At 43.3% G+C, this 24562-nt stretch overlaps 1 protein-coding gene across 1 annotated transcript in view; it reads left to right on the top strand.

Moving 5' to 3' along the window:
• zswim5 (zinc finger, SWIM-type containing 5) overlaps positions 1-19279 on the top strand; it is a 67595-nt gene extending 48316 nt beyond the window's left edge. Inside the window, exons 4-16 of the mRNA XM_030402803.1 lie at positions 1476-1624; positions 3307-3457; positions 4691-4867; positions 5033-5209; positions 5941-6087; positions 6194-6331; positions 9827-9978; positions 11003-11105; positions 11277-11412; positions 11930-12087; positions 12211-12374; positions 13021-13102; positions 14025-19279. Coding sequence (XP_030258663.1) covers positions 1476-1624; positions 3307-3457; positions 4691-4867; positions 5033-5209; positions 5941-6087; positions 6194-6331; positions 9827-9978; positions 11003-11105; positions 11277-11412; positions 11930-12087; positions 12211-12374; positions 13021-13102; positions 14025-14887 — 2597 coding nt within the window. The 3' untranslated portion in view covers positions 14888-19279. The remainder of the gene's footprint in view (positions 1-1475; positions 1625-3306; positions 3458-4690; positions 4868-5032; positions 5210-5940; positions 6088-6193; positions 6332-9826; positions 9979-11002; positions 11106-11276; positions 11413-11929; positions 12088-12210; positions 12375-13020; positions 13103-14024) is intronic.
• The last annotated feature ends 5283 nt before the right edge of the window (positions 19280-24562 follow it).

The raw sequence follows: 24562 nt of genomic DNA, 5'->3' as shown, positions 1-24562 counted from the left end.
TTTAATGTCCAACTTATCCGCCACCTTCATCTAGAACACATTTCTGATGCCTTTGATGCATGGCAGTCAATAAGAAAGCGATTGTTGAAAAAAGTCAGCTCAGTTGAGTCGTCGTCCATCCCTCTGCACCGATATCTTCACAGCAACAGGCCAGACTTAAAAGCTTCCAGACTTAAAACATGCTGCATGCTAGTCTACAGGCTGTCATACGTTAGAGGCCTGATTACTCCAGCGAAGCAGCAAGGCAGGCTTCAAATGGCTCGTTTGATTTCTTAGTTCCCACTCTCCAGTGACTACCTCCTTCCAGTGGCGGCGGTATGTTGAAAAAGCAGGGAAAAAAAAAGTTGAATGGTGAAATGGACGCAGGAGACGAGAGAGAGAAAGCGAGAGAGAGAGAGATGTGGAAAGGAAAGGGACATTGAGAGGAAGAGGTGGGGAGAAATGCAACTTGGGGAAACGGGAGAGAGGGGACGGGAAGGGGAGGAAAGATGAAAGGACCGGAGAAAGTGCTGAGATGAAAACGAAGAAGAGAGCCACAACAGACCCGCAGCGGAGACACGACAAACTAGACACATCCTTCCACCAAACAAAACTCTTCATCTGTTTGTCTATTTCATCCTCCTCGCTAAATGTTGACATTCTCCAGTTCGCCTGTCCAGGAAGCCCCGCGATGTGTTTCCTGTCTGTGTTTGACAAGGGGGATCATGGGGGTTGAAGTTCAGTCGATCCAGGAGCGAGGCTTCCTTTGATGGAGGAATGTTGCTGTTTGCTGTTGCGTACAGCCAGCCAGTTGGAAACACATCTCTGGGCTTTCCTCAGCTCGCTTCCTGCTAGATCAAAGCAGCTTCCCCCTTCAGAGCGTATCTACATTTCCCCGTAGTATAACTCAGATACACACACACACACACACACACACCCAGCGCTGAACAGAAGAAAAATAAAGTTGGCCTTACGGTCCCTCAGTGCACGATTAGCCTAAATCGAACAGCTTTTCATAAGTGTCACATAGGTGTACTATGAGTTAAATGCATCATACATCAGTGTAACAATTCAGGAGAGATTTACACTCATTCACATTTAATGATTCTTTTAGCTTTTAAGGATTGGATTTCTACCTATCCCCAAGGTCTGAGGAAATCTGAAATGACATGTTAGAATTGAGCTAAGGAGACAGTGTTTTTGCGAGCGTGGTTGTCTAAAAGTAAACTCCATTTCCGTTGGTCTCCGTCTGTTTATTTTGTTGTTCGAGTGCGAATTGGGAACAGGAAGGAACGTAGTGACTGAGTGAATATACAGACTTTGATGTGGAGGGAGGGATGTTGATGTCGGACTGAAATTGTCCGTATTGGTTCTGTTTTGGTCACTTTTTCATGTGTGTTTTTTTTTTTTTTTTTTATCTGCATATGTTTCTATCATTGCAGGCTTGGGAGTGCCTGTCATTTAATGTGGGTGTGTGTATGTGTGTGTAATCACAGGTGCACCCGACCCGACTGCCGGCGCCAGCATTGACGATGACAACTGCTGGCACCTGGACGAGGATCAAGTCAGGGAGCAGGTCAAACAGTTTCTGTCACAGGGAGGATACTATGGCTCTGGGAAGCAGCTCAACTCCATGTTTGCCAAGGTATCCATCATCACTTTGTGTTCCTGCTTCAATACATGGCTCGGATTTATTCATTGATTAATATTATCACTATCATCATAGACACACCTAGAAGTGAGAGAAGGGTTTGTCATCTTTATGTTAATGCTTTGCTCAACAGCAGTATATCTGAACACACCAGTGACTAAAGAGACCCAAAAGACTCAAATATGTTTGTTGTTTCTATGATATAAGCCTAAAAACCCACAAGTGAAAACAAAATCCAGATTTTGTCTGATTTTAAAGGGGCACTCCAGTGAGTTAGTTTTGCAAGTCCATTAAGTTGGGGGACATACAAGATGGATTATTGGTGAAATCACAGCTGCAGATGCTCAGATATCCTGGCCTTCATCCGTAGTAGGGGTCAAGCGCCAAAAATACCCAATACTACATTTCCCATGATGCAACTCAGTAGTATCTTTTATTAGACCCAGCCTGACAAATTCAACCTCACACCTTCAGTTCGTAAGACAGGCTGTCTTTAAGAAGGAAGGAAATGAAAAAGAAATAAGTATGGAAATAAAGACAAACAAAAGAAAAAAGAAAGAAGATATTAAGGGAAGAAAGATGAAAAAAGAAGGAAAGAGAGAAAGGGGAGAGAATGGAAATAAGGTGAAAGGAAATAAAAGAGGAAAGAAGTCAGGAAGAATCCAGGAAAGATGGAGAGAAGGTTAAAATGAAAAAGGAATGAAAGAAGGAAAGTAAGAAGGAAGACAAAAAGAAGGGAGGAAGAAAGAGAACAGGCAAGAAACAAAGAAAAAGAAAAAAATCTGAAATATAAAAAAAAGTCCAATCCAGAATGACCCTGATGATGTCATCAGTAAACTATTAGTAAACACAGGTTTATGTGTAATATCGATGAAACGCCCCTTTTGAAATGATTTCTAACAACTTTGTATCAAAATAAAATCTTTTCTGAATTTCTCCCTCCTTCATATTGAACCAACTTGTTATTCTATACTGTCAAAGATTCACAGAAATTGAAACTCTCAACTTCTTGTCTCAACGGGTGGTTTCGTACTGGAAAAATGGCTCAAAGGAACAGGGCGCCGGCAGGTCCTGAGACGTCTTAAGAGTTCTTTAACTGTATTATTCAAACTCAAGGCATTAACGGGTCTTGATATAGCTTTGTAAATCCTCAAAGTCAGAGTGGAGGATTTATGAATGCACTTTTCCTTTTGCTCTTTATCTGAGTGAAGCAAGCCCACTTATAACAGACATATACTCTGATAAGTGTGAGCGCTCGGTTTTCAGTGCCAAACTGTTTCTATTATTCAGTTTTAAATGGCATTCAGAAGGTTTTATAACATCTTAAATGTAACTTTTCAACCTTATGTATACTGGATGAAGTGCTGCCGAGAATCATGCAGTCTTTTTTTCATCCTTCTATCAAATTGAAGTATTTAAGGAATAGAATTGCATGTTAGGAAATGTTTCCTTCTCACAGCTAAGAAAATCAGTTTAGAGCCAGGAGGTGGTTAGCTTATCTTAGCATAAAGACTGGAAACTGGTGGAAATAGCAGTGTGTTTATTGTTTAAAATGTTTTTTCTCTCCCAAATTAAATTCTGATGAGCGAAGATGCAAATCAATACCAGCTGGCAGAAGGTCAGAGTGTTCTGGAGTACATACAGTGACTAAGCTTGTACTCTCTGGGTCGTTCCAGGTGAGGGAGATGCTACGAATGCGAGATTCCAACGGCGCCCGGATGCTGACGCTCATCACGGAGCAGTTTATGGCAGACCCCCGGCTGTCGCTATGGAGACAGCAGGGCACAGGCATGACGGACAAGTGTCGGCAGCTCTGGGACGAGCTAGGTAAGTCGGAGAGACGCACATTATCGCACTGGCTTGTTTGTTTATTTTTCTAATCGACCAATCAGCTTGCTAGTTAGCCCATCAGTCACCGCGGGTCAGACAGCCAGGCCGACAGAAGTGTCCAGCCTGTCAGTGACTCAGACAAATCGCCGTTCACCTCGCTGGGTAAACGCTCATCCAGTCAGTAAGCTATTAGGTCATCCAGTCTGCAGCTTCTCCTCTCGCTCCCCATACAGAGTGAATGATAAAGGCTGCCGATCAATACGGCTGCTCAGCTTCTCTGCAATCAATCTCCGCGTTTAGGAGGTCAATGAGAGCACTTCCTGGGTAAGCGAGGGAGATCATGACACAGACACGGACAGAAATAACAGCCAGACAGTCGGGGTTTGGTGCCTGATCATTTTCCTCACAGATGCAGACAGTTGACCCAGCTCGAGGTCTGTGTATGTAGAACAGTTGAGGCTGGTGCGCCGAGCTGCTCGTTGTTATCGCCAGTATTATTTTGATTCCTACAGTATAAGAACACTGGTTTCTATATATGGCAGAGGCAAAGTCTTTGGGAATTTGTGAAAGCTGATGCCCGATATTTCATTTATTAGATGTAGTCTTTGTGGAGGCAGCGCTGCAGTGAAGTCATGACAGTAGAAGCATTACTTTGTGCAACATTCAGAGGTAAAACCTAGATGTAACGGCATGATGTGATGAAACTAAAAGCAGCACATTCTTCAACTTGTCAGGCATTGAAATATGACGAAGTCTTTATTTTTTTAACGGACATTAGGGTTTTGAATTGAGCCATGGTGAAATAATTTGTTCAGTTTATAATATATCAGACAGTGAATCTTTAATTTGCTTCTTTTCTTTAATCAACAGTACAAAACAAGAGAAAAGTATCAAGTTTCCTCTTATTTACTTTTTCTCGATTAACAACTGAACGATTATCAGAATTGATTTTCATACATTTTCTTTTAATAAACAAATGTTTTAGATACGAGCAAGGGATGTGGAATGGCAGTATTTTCCTTTTTCTAAGGAATGATCAATAAAGGTCTTGAGTTTTCTGAGAAAAGAAAAGAAAAGAAAAGAAAGCACTGAGGAGTCTGAAAAGTATTTAGAGAATTCAACCAGCTCCCATCACCGCTGACGCAGCCCGGGTCATATTCTTGTTAAGCAGCTCTCCACTACCTCTGCTTCCTTTACGTCCTGACCACTGACCACCATCTTTTTCCCCAGGTGCATTGTGGGTGTGCGTGGTGCTAAACCCCCACTGTAAAAGCGAGGAGAAGAGCAGCTGGTTGAAGCAGCTGAAGAAATGGGGCGACATGGACGTCTGCCCGCTGGAGGACGGCAACTACGGCAGCGAGCTCCCAAACATCACCAACGCTCTGCCGCAGAGCAACCTGGCGCAGGGTCAGCATGAGCACACGCGCGCACACACACACACACACACACACACACACACACACACACACACACACACAGTACATACTGTGAAATCAAAATATGACACAGAAAGGTAAGATGGGATAATATGACACCACCACTGACCGTGTGTGTGTGTGTCATTTTCCTCAGACTCTCTCTCCAGGCCGAGGAGGACAGTGTTCAGCCGGGCGGTGGAGGCCTGCGACCTCCACTGGCAGGACAGCCACCTCCAGAGGATCATCAGCAGTGACCACTACATGTCTCCATCCTACCAGAGAGAGGGGGAGAGCCTGTTGTTTAACCCACAGGGCCTGCCACTCTGGCTAGGTAAACACACACACACACACACACACACACACCGTGAGATTTTTATTTTGCTCCTCAGAAAGTCAACTTAATTTGACTAGTTATGTGTGACTACACCTCAATTTCACTGACAATGTAACAGTAATTCATTGGTCATTTAAAAAAAAAGAAAGAAAAGTCAGTATTTACGTGTTGTATAGGTGCACACATCTATTATGATTTATTTTGTCAAATAATATGTTTATTTAAGATGCAAATGTGTACTGAGAACACGCACGCACGCACGCACGCACGCACGCACGCACGCACGCACACACACACACTGTGTATTCCAAGAGTTTAGAAAAACTTTCATTTCAGGATAAACAACTATGTTTCTATGCCACTTCCATATACACACAATCTCTAATTCCACCAAAAGCTGACACACTCATACACTCACACAGACACACACAGACGCGCACACACGCGCACACACGCGCACACACACACACACAGTAATTCTGCTGATATTGAGGCCAGTATCTGCAGTAAGCAGCTTCCAGCTAAGATCTGTCAGATTCTGCAACTTAAGCCAGCTATCAGACACACATTGGCGTTCTGCTGAGACTGCACTGTGTGTGTGTGCGTTTGTGTGTGTGTGTGTGTGTGTGTGACATTCCTAACTACATCCTATGTCCTACAGTTTGTAGGAAACTGCATGTCTGTGACTGTGTATAGCAAAGCTTTTCCTCTTTCTGTCGACCACACAGACCACGTCCCGACGGCATGCGCTCGCGTCGACGCCCTGCGTTCCCACGGCTACTCCAGGGAAGCCCTGCGATTGGCCGTTGCAATCATCAACACGCTTCGCCTCCAGCAGCAGAGACAAATGGATATCTACAAACACCAAAAGAAAGGTAAAACACAGACACATACACACACACACACACACACACAGCTGTTTGATTGTTGTGGACAAACCATTTCAACATTTCTTTCTTTCCTGTTCTCTTCCTCCCTCAGAGCTTCTCCAGAGGGGCGTAACTTCCACCACCAACCTGGAAGGCTGGGTGGGGCATCCCTTAGACCCAATTGGCTGTCTGTTCACAACACTAACCGAAACCTGCCGCGTGGACGACGACAACACCATGGACACTGGCGGTATGAAAACAAGATCTTCATATTTTCTTTAAGAGATTCTGATGAGAAATCATCACAGCCCTGTGCCAAAAGATGACAGAATCTGTCCGCCCCTTACACACTTCAGTAGAGTTCCCATGCTAACTCTCGCTTTGTTGCGTCATTTAGCTCTTCAGTGAATTTTGCTTGAAGACTTTCTGCAGCACGATCATGTCAAATCATTTTGGTATACACCAACAAACTGTCAAATGTTAGGCCCTTTCTCTCGTCATAGAAGATGATTGGAGGTTCACTTCCTTCAGTACAAGCTCCAACAGTGAGTCACTAAAATGTTCAATGTAGCTTTCATTTATTATTTCTCTGTTTCATTTAAATGATAGGCATTTTGACACCACTCTATACCACGGTGACATGGCGAACAAAGCTGAGAATAAGCTTCACTGCACATTATGAGCAGCCATTAGTTAAGAGTGCTTGACAGAGCTGCAGAACAATATTCATCCATTTCAGGGACAGGAAATTATAGGTAGGCAATTATAAGTAGCAGGATTGGATTTATAAAATGAAACTCAAAAATATTGAATAGAAGTTTCAAATGATGTATTATGCAACAAGTACTTTATTGGCTAAAACCAATATTAGTCATTCTACACAATTAATGGACAACAAATTCAAAAAGATAGCTTTTTGCTATGCTTATTTGTCAGTCAACAAGACAAGAAGCCTTTAGTCATGTACTACTACTACTTTGAGCTGAATGCTAATGGTGTGAAAACATGCTCACAGTGACAATGCTAATTTTCTTTTGATTAGCAGGTATAATGTTTAGCATGTATAGCATCTTAGTTTTGTATGTTTGCATGCTAATAGTTTGCTAATGAGCACTTAATACAAAGTACAGCTGAGGCTGATGGGATGTCATTTGCCTGTTCTTGCTCCACATATGTGAGGATTTGCTGCTTTTCTCTGTTTTTTAGTGTCTGGGTTTTGGATTGTCATTCAGACAAAAAGCAGTCTTTATAATACATCACTTTGGACTGAGAAATGTTATGGGCATTTCTCACATTTTCAGAAAATCTTTGTGTATATTTATTCAAAAAGTCAGTGATAATGAGAGAATTATTATTCGCAGCCACAGTGATGCATAAATTAAGATCAAAATCGTTCGCCCTCTGCATGTCCACTGTTTAGTCTGCTGCACTGGCAAGCTAACCCACTGTCCACTCAATCTACAAAGTGAGCTAAAGCATGTACTTCATCAAAACACACGCTCATCCACGAACCTCCTCCCAGTCTTCTCATACTGCACATCAGTCAACGACCCTATTTGCCAAACACAGGCTATAATTCCCAACGCACTTCACCAGCTGATGCAGTATAACCCTGAGCAGAGGTGATCGAGCCCACCAGCAGTGACTCATCAGACAACAGACCTCATGTTCTTATATCAGGACCGGGCACTGTTGTGCTGCAGACAGCCATAAACTAGCAGTGCATGAATGGATCGGGCTGGAACACCCTGCTCATTTAGCCCACAACTCGGTGTGTGTGTCTGTGTGTGTCTGTGTGTGTGTGTTGTATGTATAGAATCCATCACCATTTGCATTTCTCACCCTGCCTGGGCCTTTTATTTCACCAGTGGCCATCGACCACAGCAGAATAGGGGTTGGGTTTTCCCATTGTCACCAGGCTACAGGGAACTATTGTCAATTCAAACAATGCTGACCACTGGCACACTCATTTGTGTGTGTGTGTGTGTGTGTGTGTGTGTGTGTTTGTGTGTTGGCGAACGAGTGAATGATTGTCTTGTGTCGTTTGGGGAATTTGGGAGAGTGGTATGACTATTTTGCATGCGTGTGTTTGTGTGTGTAAAGAATGGTCAGCATGCTTTATTTCCCTCTGGAAGACAGCTGGGAACATCTGTTAAAAGGGGGGGGGGCGGACCCAGACAATGTGGCAGCCAATCGCAAATGCCGTTTTCCCTCTCATCTTTTCAAACTGACCAATCACTCAGCAGCCTTTGGATTGAAAACTAAATTGAGTTAACACCGGGGTTAAGTCTGCAAAATCAGTTTCTACTTTTCCACAGATTTCTACACAGAGAGCCCCACACACTTAGAGACTCACACACACACACACACACACACACACACACACACACACACACGGAATAAACAGGATTGAAGGGGATCTATTGCTCAGAGGGGATTTAAGCAGAATGATGGGGTGGGGGAGTAAGAGAGAACAAATGGGCACCAATCAACAGCTGAGACTCCTGTGGCATCTGTTCTCAATTATAGCTGTCGAGCATTTGGCATAGGGTTAGCGGCCATCTTAGATGAGTGATCGCAATCACGAATGCCGTATTTATGTAATGTTAGACAAAGACATGCTTTTTTCAAGTCTAACTTTATACAGTACACACACGCCTAGATATACATCATAGCCATTTGTATGTTCATACTGACCCTGAACTCAACTACACAGTAAGATAAGGAGGGAAAAAACAGTCATAAGTCTTTGTTTATTTCCATAACGCAAAGCTAACATGAGGGTTCCCTAAACCAACTTACTGCCAAAAACTCTAAGAGACTTTTTGTAATGTATCTGTTTTCATGAGCTTCGACTTCCAGGATAAAAAAACCCTACTCGATTTGATCTGACCTGAACGTAAGCCTCGTATTGGCTTCAGATCAGGCAGTTTTTTGCACTCAACTGGTTACCTTTCAATACATTTGGGCGGGTCAAAATGTTTCTTTGTGGATTGTGTTAACCCCCCCCCCCCTTTTCAGATGAGGGGACGGGCTGAGATTGCCAGGTCACTGAGTTCAGTAGGCTCAGCTTGAACCACGCTGATAACCGATGACCCACAAAAACAAGCGTCATCTCAATTCATTAAAGTTAGACTACTTTTTAAAAACTTATCTTTGTAACTGTGCCTTTAGGTTGACTTGATTTGTGCAAACAGAGGACTGCAGGCTGCTAGAACTGAACTGTTCTTTCTTGCACTCATATTCAACTTCATAACAACAGGGAGGCTCTGAATCTCCATTTCACCACCAGTATGGACAAAAAAAACTCCTATGATAAACTAAATATAACCAAAATTACTCTCGGATGACTCGGCTGGCTCCATCGGGCAATTTTGTGTCTGTCAAATCTGGCAGCACTGCTGCAGTTAAGCTAGTAAGAGATTGATTTATGGCCAGCACCTCTCTCAATGCACATATGGGCATGTCAGTATCGTATTAAGATAGACTTATAAAAAATCTGAACCTCTTCTGTTATGAATGTGGCTGCTAAATCCCCTGCTGTTCTGCGGTCTTGAACGCATCTAAAGTGGATTCTTTGCTCTGCAGTCTCTTTGTTTCTCCTGTGTCCGCCTCACTTCATATGAAACCAGTGGAGATGTTTGATATATGAAGCAATAATATATAATACATTAAGCAACTGGAGCCGAGCATGTCGGCCACATGGAGCCCAAAACTCTACATAGTTTTCTATCTTTCTTTTCAGAGGGCGACCCCAGGCCTCCGGTCTACCACCATGTACCAGTGTGGGGCAGTCCTGATGGAGGGGAGTCTTACCTGACTTTGGCCTTAGAGGTGGCTCTGATGGGTATGGGCCAGCAGAGGATAATGCCAGAGGGCCTGTACGCTCAGGACAAGGTATGATGGTCCTAAAAAACACGCTGTCATGTGATGCACTTGGAGTTACGATGTATGCATTAAAACATAATTCTTAGATCTTACAGATTCTGATTGATTTTACCCCTCGTAGAGCATACAGTAATACTAGGCTACTTGCAGTGGGTAACTAAACTGCATTTATGGTTTGTATGCATATTAAAAGAAGCGGTGTGAATTTGCCCGGTGCAGACAATGTCGCCATTACAGAAAATCACTATCATTAAACGTCTGTGTGAAGTAATTACCATGCAAAAAGGGAGAAAAGGTCACGGCGTTTTGTTTCCAGAAAAACAAGCAGAAAGTCGCCGACTCGGGTTCACTTTGAATTAGAGTAAACCCAAGGAACGTTTCTTTGTGCGAATGGTAATCTGCTTTAGTGCTTAACATGGCTGCCATAGAGCACTCTTAATATCACGGGCATCAACACAAATATTAATGTTTCCGGCAGGGCGAGTTCGGTTGTCTTGCACCTTTCGACGGCAATGCAATTCAGCGTGCCTTACGTAAGATATAAAGCCACTAAGAGAAGATATGCTTCAACAATAAGACACACGGGGCAGTAGGAAGAGACACGCGTATAGGTTTGATAAAGGAGTTTCAGTTTTTAAGGAAGGCTACATATATTTCCTAAACAACCTCTTAACTTAAAACTCAGTCTCCATCTTGTGTACTGCAACGTTAGATACACACATACGTGAGGGTGTGAGGTATTAAAGCACCCTGCTGGTCCTTTAATACCTCAAGCTCAAAATCCCTTCTTAAAAAGGTATTTAAACTTCAAAGTGCTCTGTTATTCTCTCGTATTAAGTAGTTATAAATCATGGATCTCAACTTCTTGCAAGTCTACTTCTGAACAAATAATATCATGATTTCATTGTTGGTACGAATATGAGATTAGTCCAAATGCACTGCAACACAAATTTTAGCACATTTCTATTCATTCTGAACGCAGCATGTATTGTGTGTTCACAGTGGATAAATGTGAGTTGTGTGTATGTTCTAGGTGTGTCGTAACGAGGAGCAAATTGTCGCAAAACTTCAAGAACTAGAGCTGGATGATCTCCTGGTTCAGACTCTCCGGAAACAGGCCATACAGCTACTAGAAGGTACGACAACGGCATCCCTATACTTCTGTAAAACATGTTTTTACCCTAGTGTCCTAGAGTTAATGTTGAGACCAAACTGTGTAAAAAAAGACATGATGGTTCTTCTGCTGAAAACACTTTCTCATTGTTGAGAAGAAGAATAAACATTACGTTGTCTTTCTCCCGGTCCAGCCGGTCCGTTCAGCGGTCTGGGTGAGGTCATCCACAGGGAGAGTGTCCCCATGCACACCTTCGCCAAGTACCTCTTCTCTGCCTTGCTGCCACATGACGCAGACCTGGCGTATAAGGTGGCTCTGCGTGCCATGAGGTCAGTTTTTTCAAGTGTACTTGAAAGTGTGTGTACTCTGTGTAGCATATTTCACGTTAATGCAGACACTTAGTCATTTTTAAATGATCTGTGATACCCTCACTGTAAGTAGAAACATTAGGCCCAGGTCTAAAGTTAAACGATTGACAGCTTCTAACTTAAGTGTATAATAGAAACTGTGAAGTATGTTGTAGACAGGAGTTGTTTTTTTAATGATCATCACCCTCAAAAACATGTTTATGAAACCATATCAACAAACTTTGATTATTAGCCTCATGAACATAGGTTTGTTATTGGATTGATTACATTAGCTTTAGCTTCATGTAAAAAATAAACTTGTATGCTGAGTGTATATAGAATATAAGCAAAAGTAATATGATATATTACAGTACGTTAAAGAATGAATTCCCTGTAGTATCAATATACCAGATCCAGAGCAGTTCCGATGATGAAATGTCTCCAACATTTAAAGCTAAAGACATGATGAAAAGTAACTGACGTTGTGTGTTCCTGTCAGGCTGCCGGTGCTGGAGTCGTCAGCGGGCTCCGGGGACGTGGGCCACCCTCATCACGGCATCTCCATAGTTCCAAGCAGATACCCGCGCTGGTTCACACTGGGACACCTGGAGTCACAGCAGTGTGAGCTGGCCTCCACCATGCTCACTGCTGCTAAAGGTACTGTTAAAACATCTGGATACCCACAGCTGTAGTCACAGAAGAGCAGATGTCCAATCAGACGTTTTTCCTCATCAGTTCGTGCTCGTTAATATAGTTTTGTTTTCCTTGTTTTGCCTGCAGGTGACATGTTGAGGTTGCGGACGGTGCTGGAGGCCATCCAGAAAAACATCCACTCCTCTTCCTTAATCTTCAAACTGGCCCAGGACGCCTTTAAGATCGCCACACCCGCAGACAACCCGCCTGATATAACTCTGCTCAACGTGGCACTGGAGCTAGGACTGCAGGTACTGAGTGTGTGTGTGTGTGTGTGTGTGTGAGAGAGAGAGAGCAGGCGAAGTATGAGGGCGAGTCAAACATTTCTAAAAAGCATTTCACCACACACAAAAAAAATGCGAGCACTGGTCACCAGTCAAAACATGCAACAGTTTCCTTGAACTTGTAATTTCTGCAGGCCTCCACAGCCTCACTACAAATTAACAGAGAAAACATCACACAGCGTCTTACCGTTGTTGATGAGAAGAAACCACATAATGAAGCCTTTCGGGTTCCACATTAAACACTGAAAAAACTCCTCAGATGATCAAGGCCTGCAGTGTGGCTTCAGCCGCCTCCTCCTCCCGGTATTTAGAGTTTCGGCTGAATTCCTGTCAGCAAAACTGCTAAATAAGTGCTCAAAATGGAAAGCTCTCAATTAGTCATCAGTGTGATTATGAACACATTCTGGATGCATCTGTCAACACGGGGAGACGTGTGGTGTTATAATCACTAACTGCTAAATTATGAAAAGCACGTACGTTAGAATGTTTTTGTCAATATTCTAATAATAATCACCAAACTGACGTGACGTAGACATTTTGAAGTGTTGTTATTCCTGTGGAGTTTGGTAGCAGATTAAAAAAAACCATTGTGTTCTTTGTGTGTGTTCTGCAGGTGATGAGGATGACTCTGTCCACACTGAACTGGAGAAGGAGAGAGATGGTTCGCTGGCTGGTAACCTGCGCCACTGAAGTCGGTACGTGATGCCTTTTCACACAAACACACACATCAGTGAAACAGGAGCCATGGTCTAATCATGCCCTCCACAGTGTCTTAAGATCTTCTTTGGTCTATCGTGATGCATTTTAATTCTGCTTGGAGGCAGTCTTTGACTTTGAGACACAGATGGGTGACAAATTACCAACCGAAAAAGCGTCATCGGGCTTCAATGCTCCCTGTCATTCTTCAAGCCCCTGAATTCTGCCGGAGGGATAAACACCATTTTCCCACAATATATTTCTTCATTTGATGCTTTGATGATGGTGGAGAGCTTTTTTATCATGTAGCCCCAAAGTCACACTCATTCTTTAAAACTGTGAAATAAACTTAATAAACATTCATTCAGGGAGAAAATATAGAATCGTACCGACATCATATGATCTTCATCCTGACCACAATGGGCCCTATTTAGACGATCTCTGTCGCTACTGCGTTTAGGGTGCGTCCAAGTCCATTTTGCTAGTTAAGCAGTGGATAATCTGGGCTCAAAGTGCGGTGCACATAGCAAAGAGGTGGTATTTAGACTCTGAATCATTCACTGGGCAGAACATAAATCAAACCAATCCGAGTGTCGTCTCCCATTCCCTTTAAGAACCTGGTGCGTCAGGATCTGAAACTTGGCACTGGTTTTTGCTATGGGAGAGGGATGTGATCCTCGGCCGCTGCACCCTCTGCGTTTCACTATCCCTGCGCGTCCCTCTGTGTGTGTGTGTGTGTGTGTGTGTGTGTGTGTGCGTGTGCGTGATCCTCAGTCCGCAGATCGGGCAGGATGGGTCATAAAAAATCAGCCTGATCAATAATGGTGGAATGAGAGGGGAGAAATACGTTCCTAATGAGCTTCGTGAGATGAGATGGAGCCCAATAAGTGTAAAGTATTTAAATCCTTGTCTTCCCCTCAGGTCTGCGGGCGCTGGTGAGCATCTTACAGAGCTGGTACACTCTCTTCACACCGACGGAGGCCACCAGCATCGTGGCAGCCACCGTCATGTCCCACAACACCATCCTGCGCCTCAGCCTGGACTACCCGCAGCGCGAGGAGCTGGCCAGCTGCGCCCGGACCCTGGCCCTGCAGTGCGCCATGAAGGACCCCCAGAACTGCGCCCTGTCAGCTCTGACGCTCTGCGAGAAGGACCACATCGCCTTCGAGACGGCCTACCAGATCGTGATCGATGCGGCCTCCACGGGTATGACTTACTCTCAGCTGTTCACCATCGCAAGGTACATGGAACACAGAGGATACCCGCTGCGCTCCTTCAAGTTGGCCTCCCTCGCCATGACCCACCTTAACCTGGCTTACAACCAGGACACGCATCCGGCTATTAATGACGTGCTCTGGGCCTGCGCGCTCAGCCACTCTCTGGGTAAGAATGAGCTTGCAGCCATTATCCCCCTGGTGGTGAAGAGCGTGCACTGTGCCACGGTGCTGTCCGACATCCTGCGGCGGTGCACCATGACGGCACCGGGTCTCGCCGGCATTCCCGGGAGAAGGAACTCTGGGAAGCTGATGTCAACAGACAAGGCGCCGCTGCGGCAGCTCCTGGACGCTACAATCTCGGCGTACATCAACACCACGCACTCTCGACTGACGCACATCAGTCCGCGGCATTACGGCGAGTTCATAGAGTTCCTGAGCAAAGCACGGGAGACTTTCCTGCTGGCACAGGACGGCCACATTCAGTTCGCCCAATTCATAGACAACCTGAAACAGATCTACAAGGGCAAGAAGAAACTGATGATGTTGGTCAGGGAGCGCTTCGGCTGACCTTACCCCTCCCTCACAGGGACCCTCTTCTTGGAAAGTAGTTAAACTTATTTGTTTCTATTTAAGGTTTTTTGGATTCCTTGTATTTTTACTTCTTATGTTGAGCCATTTGTTGACTTCAGTCTTAAGTTTTTGTCCTGTTTTGTTGTTTTGTTTCTTGAATGTGAACCAGGAAGTGTTCGCAGTGCATTGCTCTACTTCGTTGAGACTGCAAAAGGGGGGAAAACGGCTCGAAATGTCAAAGAAACAACAGCAAAAACAAAGCATTTTCTCTTCAAACTAATGTTAAATCTTGTATGAAAAAGTCAAAGGATTGTGGTGGGGGGAAAAACAAAAAACATAAAAGGAATTTTTGTTTTTCGGCGGCACATGACGATTTAAAAACCAAAAGCTTTTGTTGGATGGGGTACTTACTTTGAGCCAGAAGACACGTTGAGCTGGGGGTTAGCGAGGAGACGAGGACGTGGTTTTCAAAGTGGAAGGAAAATGACATTCCAAAAGGAGGGAAAACACCCACTGAGGCGGAAAACACACATAGTGTTGCTGTCATACCTCGACTGTATTATTTGTCAGCTTTAACTTCTCTATCAGAAATGGCCTCTTGTTTCATTCAGGGCATCTTAGAGTAGAGAGGGCAGAATACAGAACTACACATGTGGTCTCTCTGTAGAAGTCAGTACCACCAGGTTTTAAACTAGACTGAATCCACTCTAGACTAGCTCCCATCCTCTACACCTGCTGGTCAGTGCTTTTCCTTAAGAATATCGTCAGAGGAAGAACCATGTTGCTTCACAGAGTGCATGTTTTCAAATCCACAAGCCTGAAGGTGACATTATCCAGGCTGTTCTAGCTAAGTAGACTAGTTGAGGCTCCACGTGCACATATATATACAGTATATCTCGTATGTCCTCCTGTAAGCTTGTTAACAGTGACAATACACGACTGTGATGAATGGAGTGGTCGCAGTATTCCCATCTCCAGAGATACCACTGCACTGCTGTACAGCTATTTGTGGCCAAAACCATTTAAATCTATAGGACTCCAGCGGTCACCTTTCACTTGCTAGATCAAGATTTAGTCAATAAGCAATACAAGTCAAGTCTGCGCTTCACTTTTATCACCCAGCGGCATTATTTTCACCTTCTTGTGTTTGTTTGGAAGCTTTGGGACATGTTGTTGCTTTCGCTGACTGTTAGTTGTTATCTCTGCATGTAGCTAAAGCCCCTTTTCCATCTCAAGAACTTTTTGATTCTTTGTTTTCCAGAAATGTTTCATGAATTGGATCATGAGCCGTTTGAAGTGCAGAAATCTGGTTCCTATTTTGATTCTTTTAGTCATAGTTCCTAAATTTAAAGCCCTGGCAGACACCATAGTACTTTTTTGCACACAAACCCAATCAAAAGATTTATTTTTTATTAATCTTGTCAAACTACACCTTAACCACTGATTATGTGTAACATGTTAGCATACAACTCCCTCAACTCTACTAAGCTTTTTGACTTCATTGAGCTAACTATTTTAATTTTTATGGCTTACCGTGGCAGGTAGCTGTTGTTAGCAAAATAGTTAAGCGACTTTGCACTGGCTGTCTAACACCAAACAGTAGACGGCTAGCTAGCTAGTTGGCAGCTAGCTGGTAAACATGGTGGACAATCTAGCTGCTAATGAGTCAGTGAAGACAAAATAGAGCTCCGTGTCTGCTGGATTCGTAAAATTAGCAAATGTTTGCTAACACGTTAGCCATAGCATCTTTGTGTGTCAGTGTTGCGTCCTCGGCTTGTTCCACTGCCTCCAAGTGTCCTAAAAGAAACAGTTAACAGTGGTTAAAGTTTTGTTTGATGAACAAAAAAAATGAAATGATGCTAATTGCAGTTATCGCACTTGTCCCCATCATGGCTAGAGTAAAAGTGAACATGATAACGCAGTTGTTCCTGAATGTTTTTGAATTTTTGTGATGGAAAAGGGACTGTAGTTACTAAAGCGGCTTTCCTGTAAATGCTATTGGTTGTTGATCGTTGTGGACAAAGAAGACAAGCGGCCTTGTCTTTCACACAAACAAAACCCACAGTACGTTTTATGATTTGATGACTTAATCATATATATTAGAGACCACATGCCTTGGCACAGGAAGTCATTTTTCTTTATGAGGGATGCTTTTGCTGTCTGGTCTCACCCAGTGGTAGAGTGTTGTTGTTAATGGCCGTATACAGTACAGCAAGAGCTTGAATCTTTACTGGACTAAATGTCATCGTACAAGCACTTCACACAAATACCTCTTCAGTACGTTCCTGCCTGCTTCAGCATTTATTTATTGATTGTTTGGTAGCTTTTGTATGACTGAGTAGGAATCGCAGACGCACGAAAAAGAACACGGCGAGTGAGTCGACCTGTCGACGGCAGAACGATAAAAGAAAAAGGTTGTTTTTTTTTTTTTAAATGCAGGAACATTTTCTCGTCTGCTTTTACATTCCATGAAAGCTACCTTCACCCACTACCCGGGTAGTCAGTCACAACTCTGGGCCTTTTTGATCCGAAGAAACACAGATAGAATGGAGAAAAAAGGAAAACTGAGCAAAAGAAAGAAAAGAGAGGCTTAACTCAGTTCTCAGGGACATCACTTAAAGAAACAAAACAAAAAGTAGTAGCATTAAGCATTTAAGATATTGTAAATATTAAAGTGTCAATTCAGAAAATTGTAAAGTTATAATTATTTATGATAAGTATGTTATGTGTTTGTTTTATTTTTCTTTATTTTTTATGTTTTTTGTTCTTTGGCGGGGGTGTACTTGAACTGTTTTGGACGGGGGAATTTGACAGCGTTTTTTTGTAAGAGCAAAGACTTCAAGGCATTTCTCAGGTGCTCCTGTGTACATTTCTTTCTCTGTTTGTTTTTTGCTATAATAACTATTATTTGTAATTTTTTTTGGATTTGCAAAGAAAAAATAAGTGTGTTCCAAAAGGAGGAGAGGACGAAAATGAGGAAGGCATTCATTTGTGAACGGATACGTACTAAACCTGACTATGCAGAACCTCGTCGATGGTCTTGTCACCTCTTAAAGATGTCCCCGAAAAACTTAAAGGCGTGGAAGTGGACTGAACCACTATTAAAGGGGAGGGAGGGGAAAGTGAGACCAAGCATGCTTGTATTTGGACAATGCGCAGTAGCCAGCCTGCATACGCTGCAACATTTAGAGGAGAGGGAAAAAAAATGAAAACGGTGGGAAATGCCTTTGTGACCGATCAATGTACAAAGTTTATTTTTGCTTTACTTCTTTGTTGGTTTTATTTAATCAGGACTCAAGCCTTTAGTGTCTTCTCAGAGGTGTCGAGTCGCGTGGCGGCACCGCAGTGAGACAGAACAATACACAAATGTCAGAGAGTCGGAAACAGCAACTGTATGAACAAAAGAGATGGCCTGTGGATGACCTTGTGTTCATTCCTCATTGTAACTCGTTTCTTTTTTCTTTTGTTTATTGCTTTCTCTACTCCCCTCAGCCTCCAACGCTGGCTGTGTTCACCTCTTCTATCTCATCACCATAGTTTCTTTTTTCTAATCTTCAGTTGTTCTCTGTCCAGCCTCACACAGGGAGGATTGTGGTTGGAAGCGATGCAGCGATGTGCCCAGCTTTCAGTACGGCCGCTTCCTCTTTTGTCCTACAGCAGCCTTGCGTGTGCACAATGTTTTTTTGTTTTTTTTTTTAACAAAACTAGACTTCATCTGTTGTTGCTGCAAGGTTTCTACAGAAAAAGGATTAAAAAAAAGAGGTTGAATTAGTATTTCTTGGCTGCTACGTTAGCATAATAAGGCTGTTTTCCTGAGGTGTAGATGATGGAGGGATTACATTCTACCACTTGCTTAACTTGGAAGCTTCAGCCGGCTGCCTTTTATGTGATGCATTCGCTGACAGCATTACAACAAAGACGTTCCTCCGTCTAACTTAATCTCTGTTTTTCAGTCTGTGTTAACGATATCAGCCAGGTTCTCTCATTTCCCCCCTTTCCATCATTCTTTCTTTCTTTCTTTCTTTCTTTATTTCTTTATTTCGTAGGAGAGTACTATTTGCTGGTAGAGATCTAGTTCACCTACTGTTTCCTGGGTTGTTTTGTTTCGGATTCTCTCTAACTTAAGGGAAAATTGAAAGTGTTCGTTGCCTCTTTGTGCTACTGATTATGAAAAGGTATTTCCAGTATTTGTTGCCACAGAAGTATGATAGCTTATCATCAACACTTGTTTTGGTTTTTTTTTTTTATTTGTAATTTTTTTGTGCAACTTCTTGAGCTACTGTCTATAAAGCGAGAATTTATTACTATTTATGTAACGCTACTACCATTTTATATTGATTTGTGTTGGAATCTCAGTGCTTTTCTATGAATAAAGTGTGAAACACGTTACGAGGACTTCTTTTTTTCAAGTTCGTGTCGAACCGAGACGCACTCATTTGTACGTGATATTCTGCACGTGCTGCGACGTGTTTCAAATACAGCAGCTTGATCAGTGACGCTCTACCTGCCCCTCTAAACGGTTGCGGTTTGGTTAGGTTTAGGATCCAAACCTACCTGGTAAGGTTTAGAAGATCATAGTGTTGTTTAAAATAACTACATTCAGTCTGGTATCTTGCAGTAATATAAGGATGTCACTCACATAAGTTAACTCACTTTGGAAACCTAACAAAAAAAATCACTCTTGGTCACAAACGGCCCAGTCTCTGGAAAGGTCAGGGAGTGACCTGTTTCAACCACCCTGACAGTGAACGCATTCTCAACTATTGCATTAAACTATAGTTTTGTGATATAACATTACTGATGAGCTAACGTTAGATGCATTTTACAGTTAGTTCACCATCTACAATTTTCTTCATGTGTGGTGTGAAATCCAAAGTGTGTCAGCACAGTACTTGTTGGAATGATCTGTTCAGCCCCAGCTGGCTTTTTGGCACAGACTGTTGTCTTTGAATTTTAATTACAAATGGAATATTAAGTTTGGAGGATATTTTAATGGAATGCAGTATTTCTTACAGTGTTGTATACTAGTTCATTACAAGTGCTTCAACCATTACAACCTTCATCTGTACCTGTATCCATTACTGAGAATACTGTGTGTAAATCCATGCCAATTGTTAACTTTCCCTGATATAGAATTTACTAGAAACTCATATGAAATATGGTCATGTATATCACAAAGTATCCATCTTTATGTCTTAACAATGACCCAGTTGTGCATCAAAAGGCGTCTCTGTATGTAGCCTTTATCTTATCAGGCATATTAATAAGTGTGTCAGTGTGCGCTGTATCTGCTCAGCAGCTGCATACGGGTGCTTTGATGGCCTAAACACAGAAACTGTTAGCAACACCGTGTGTACCCCTGCTGGTGTGGCACAATCCTGCACGTTCAGCCCTCCAACCGCCCAGTGTTGGTGATAAATGAGGCACACGGTGGCTGATGGAGTTCCATCAATCTTTCACTCATTTGTCTCTGATCAGAATATTTTTTTCTTCTAGCCCTCCTTCAACGCTTCATTCTCATTCATTAGAGACTTCTGCAGAGCCATATGAGCAGACAATCAGGCCATCAAGAAGTGCTAAGTGTGCTCGTGACATTGTGTGTGTGTGGGTGTGTGTGTGTGTGTGATATAGAGAGAGAGAGACTTTAAATCTAGATTGATTGGCTGATGGTAAATGAGCAGATTTATATTAATTATCCAGACAGATAGATGGAGGAGTGATTGCTATATGCTCAATCTTTTTCTCCTCTGTTGGCATTGCGTCCCCCAGTCTCTCTCCCTCTCTTCTTAATCAACCCATCTGTCTACACGGGCCATGTGACAGATTGTGGTTATATGTGTGTAAACGCCATCGACCCAAAACGTATTGTTTCATGCTTAAAGTCTATTTTCTTCTGCTTTATGTGAATAACTCCAGTGATTGCGTGTTGGGCTCCGAGTGCTACCAACGTGCAGGTGACCTACAATCATTAATCTACCTGAACGCATCGTTTGTAGACACAGACGAGGCACTGACGGGACTGCTGCTGCTCTGCTAACCCACTGCTCCCTCCACATCTCCTGTATAGTCACAGCTCCACGTTGGATGGCGGAATAGCTTAGAGTACCTCCCAGCGTGGCAGATCACAACAGCCTTTTGTCCGGTGAGAAGCTCGGATATCTGAAAGGAGCCAGAACCAATGCTCTTTTGCATTTAAGGAGCCAGTTAGATTAGTATCCCTCTTGGACGCCTGTCCAGAACACGCTGGATGGACTTCATAAACCGTCTGGTGTGGGAACACCGGAGAACCTCCAGAGGAGCATCCGGTTTACCTTGCTTAGCCTTCTGCCACTGCAACAATGACCCTGCTGCCAGAAAATGGATGGATGTATCACGTCAACTTATAACAAGGACATCCAGTGACATAGATGTGGAATGTCTTTCATAGTTCCATGGGTCATTCTTAGGCGGTAGTTGAGTCCTCTCTTGTTGCCCAATATCCACGTGATAAACCCTTCCCTAACCTACCTGCTGATACATAACCTACCATCAGGAATTCAGACTTTTCTTTAAAAGGGCGGTTGAAAAACTAGTAAAGTCCAGGACAGACTTGGATCCCACTCCCCCTCGCTGCCTTTCGGCTAGCTGGGGTGCATTTTACTGACGCGGTCACCACTCGGACCCCGCCTCACCCTCTGCGGCTGCTGAACCGCCTGACGGAGACGCTCGATGCCTGGTCCACCCTCGACATGGAGCTGTGCTGTCTCACCATGCCCCTGCTTGAAGAGTCTATGGCCGCTCGACTGTGTCACTCCTTCACAGTGAAGCAGCCTGGACTTCCACCGAATGCTTGCAAAAGGCTGAAGTTCAGGAAGCTGCGACGCCATCCGACAGTGGAATGTGAAGATGGCCCTGACATCCTTTGAGCATGGAGTGGCAACAGCCCCAACCATGATTTCCCATTCGGAACAGGAAACTGGCAGGGATACCCCGATCGATTGGTTGCTGATCGCTAAAGGCCAGTGCAATAAAAAAAACATGCAATCAGGATTAATGCTTTCTAATCTCAGACCGCAGTGACAGGTGTGGATGTAACCTATAATTGTGTTAAATACTATAATAATGCTATACCAGCTGATATCAAGAAAAAAATGTGGCGCATAGACACGAGCTGCCACAGCTTTTGACACAACCACTTCATGAACACTACCAAACCACTACCACGAAGAAGACAGATGATCCGTGTTTGAATTGAGTCTCTGTGATTGGCTGGTTACACACCATCTCATCCTGATCGGCTGTTTGATTTAATACCAGAGCGGGGAGCTTTACAGATCTTTGACATTCGAAAGTTCCTCAAAAGCTACCTCCACCGGCCGTATGAATATTTTCACACGCGGACGAATCTTGAAGCGGCTCGAGCGAGTGAGTCGTCTGATGCAGGATGTTCCCTCCTGCAGCCCGGTGGGTCGCAGGGTTCAGAACACCAGGCTGACCGTGGCGTGACAGGAAGTTGTCATCGGCAAAGAGGGACAGTCACAGCTGTCAGCGTCTGCATTAGGGAGACGCAGCCCAAGGTCTTCAGAGTTTCAGTTCCTCCCTCCGCCTCCCTCCACAGCCACTATGGTAATAATGCCTATCAGTCTCTGTCACAGCGGGCTGTGTGTGGATGTGTGCGTTCATTCATGCATGTGGTCATTGATAGATATAGTGTGTGTGTGTGTGTGTGTGTGTGTTTGGGGGCGGTCACTGATAAAGCGCTGATAGTGTCCATCCATGGCAGATGATGTACAGCCTGCTGTCTCTCCAGGCAGATTGGATTTTCAGGCCTGCTGATTTGCTGAGAGATGGAGCCTGGACCTCCTTCAAACACGAACACACACACGCACACACACAAAGAGAGAGAGAGAGAGAGACCGACATCCCACATCCACCTGTTCAATCTCTGCGCACAAAATAAGCACATAAAAGCCCAAACACACACACACACACACACACACACACAGGCAAAAATACACACACTGATATGACTCATGCACGTACACGCAGTGCAAACATGTACACAAACAAGCGCACACAGGAATACACACACTTATATATTATTCTCCTGCCAAAGCCTTTAAAGCAGCCATGTGGAAATTGATCTCCATTTCTAAAGAGCATAGATTCATTGTTACAACCTTCCCTCTCTCTCTCTCTCTCTCTCTCTCTCTCTCTCTCACACACACACATACACACACACACACACACACACAGAGCCCGTCACTTTGTTCCCAGATGGTCCGCTGACACACAGTTGCAGCCTCTTCAGTCTTACCTGTCGACAATCAGCGGTGATTTTTGTTCATTTGTCTCTGCTATTTACGCACTGGGTGGGAGGGGGGCACAAACAAAAGCTTTTGTGTGTTTGCGTGCATGTGTGTGTATGTGTGCGTGTGTGTCTGTTTATGGTACTACAGCGGCACAAAGGAGAGGGATGAATGAAAGGCGGCTTTCATTTAAGGAAAGAATAGCTTTTTTTCCCATCGCCACCATTAATCCAGCTGCTGTGAGTGTTGTGTGTGTGTTTTTGTATTTATTAATAACACGGGGCCCCACTTGCCTCTGCTCTGTCTTAATTATTTAGAGGCTTGTATTCAACATTTCATCTCTTCCTTCCATTTGAACTGAAGTGTTTAGCGGCGAAATCAATGAAGGATCCACAGCGTTCAGCTGCTGTGGAAGTGCTCGGCTAACCCCAACCCTGAACTGTTTTCAGTCTGCCGGGTTCAGATTGTTGATAAGGCCGCCGATGTTGGAAATGTGTCTTTCTGTCAACAAATCCCATTGAAAAAAACATAACAAACGATTAATATAAAAAAAAAGCCATCACCTACAAGTACTGTGTATGTCAAACGCCTGATATATCGTATTCCTCTGTGTCATAGAGCTCAGTGTTTTCCAAAAAACTATTAAAAACAGATCAATGAGCCACACTGTTACATCAGGTTCTACATTTGTATTCACACTTGGAAGTAAATTAACGGATACGTTTATCAGTTTTAATATTCAAAAGGTTTTTTGGTTTATAGTTTGTGTGCGATCAAAAAAGCCTTAAAAATGTCTAACCTCAATAGAAACATGAAGGCTTATGAAGGGTTCTTTGGTCAGTTTTACAGCTTTCATCCTTTAAAATTGACTTTCAGCAACAATATTATTTACCCAAGTTCACCCAAAAATAAATTCAGTCGCTACCTATTTACCCCGATGCTGATGGAATGTCTGGAGCGTCACAGCAAAACAGTGTTCCAGCGTTCTACTACGCAACTGAAGTAGATGGGGACTAGTTTTAAATGTTAAGAAAAACAACCAGAAAACAACATTTGAAATGGTTGTATACGCCTCGTTGAGCCTAATCCAGAAATGTTTCATGGACTGCGACACTTCACCTGACTTTCCATCAGCACGGGGGTGAGTGTTTATTAACTGAATTTAGATTTTTGGATGAACCCCATTTACTCTTTAAAGCACTCTGTAATAAAATTTTGGCTGAATATCATTTTTAAAGGGTACAAGCCTCGTGAAATAGACCTAAAAATATGAATGCCATCCCTAATCCATACTTTATAGGGGCCTTCTTTCCCATATACCCATCTGGTCTTGAAAACAGCTTGATTACAGCATATCATTATTTATGGGTAAATTCACATAATT

This window comes from Sparus aurata, chromosome 21, assembly GCF_900880675.1.
Source record: "Sparus aurata chromosome 21, fSpaAur1.1, whole genome shotgun sequence".
NCBI lineage: Eukaryota > Metazoa > Chordata > Actinopteri > Spariformes > Sparidae > Sparus > Sparus aurata.
Note: the sequence above shows the minus strand (reverse complement) of the source record. Positions and strands in the feature narration are given on the sequence as shown.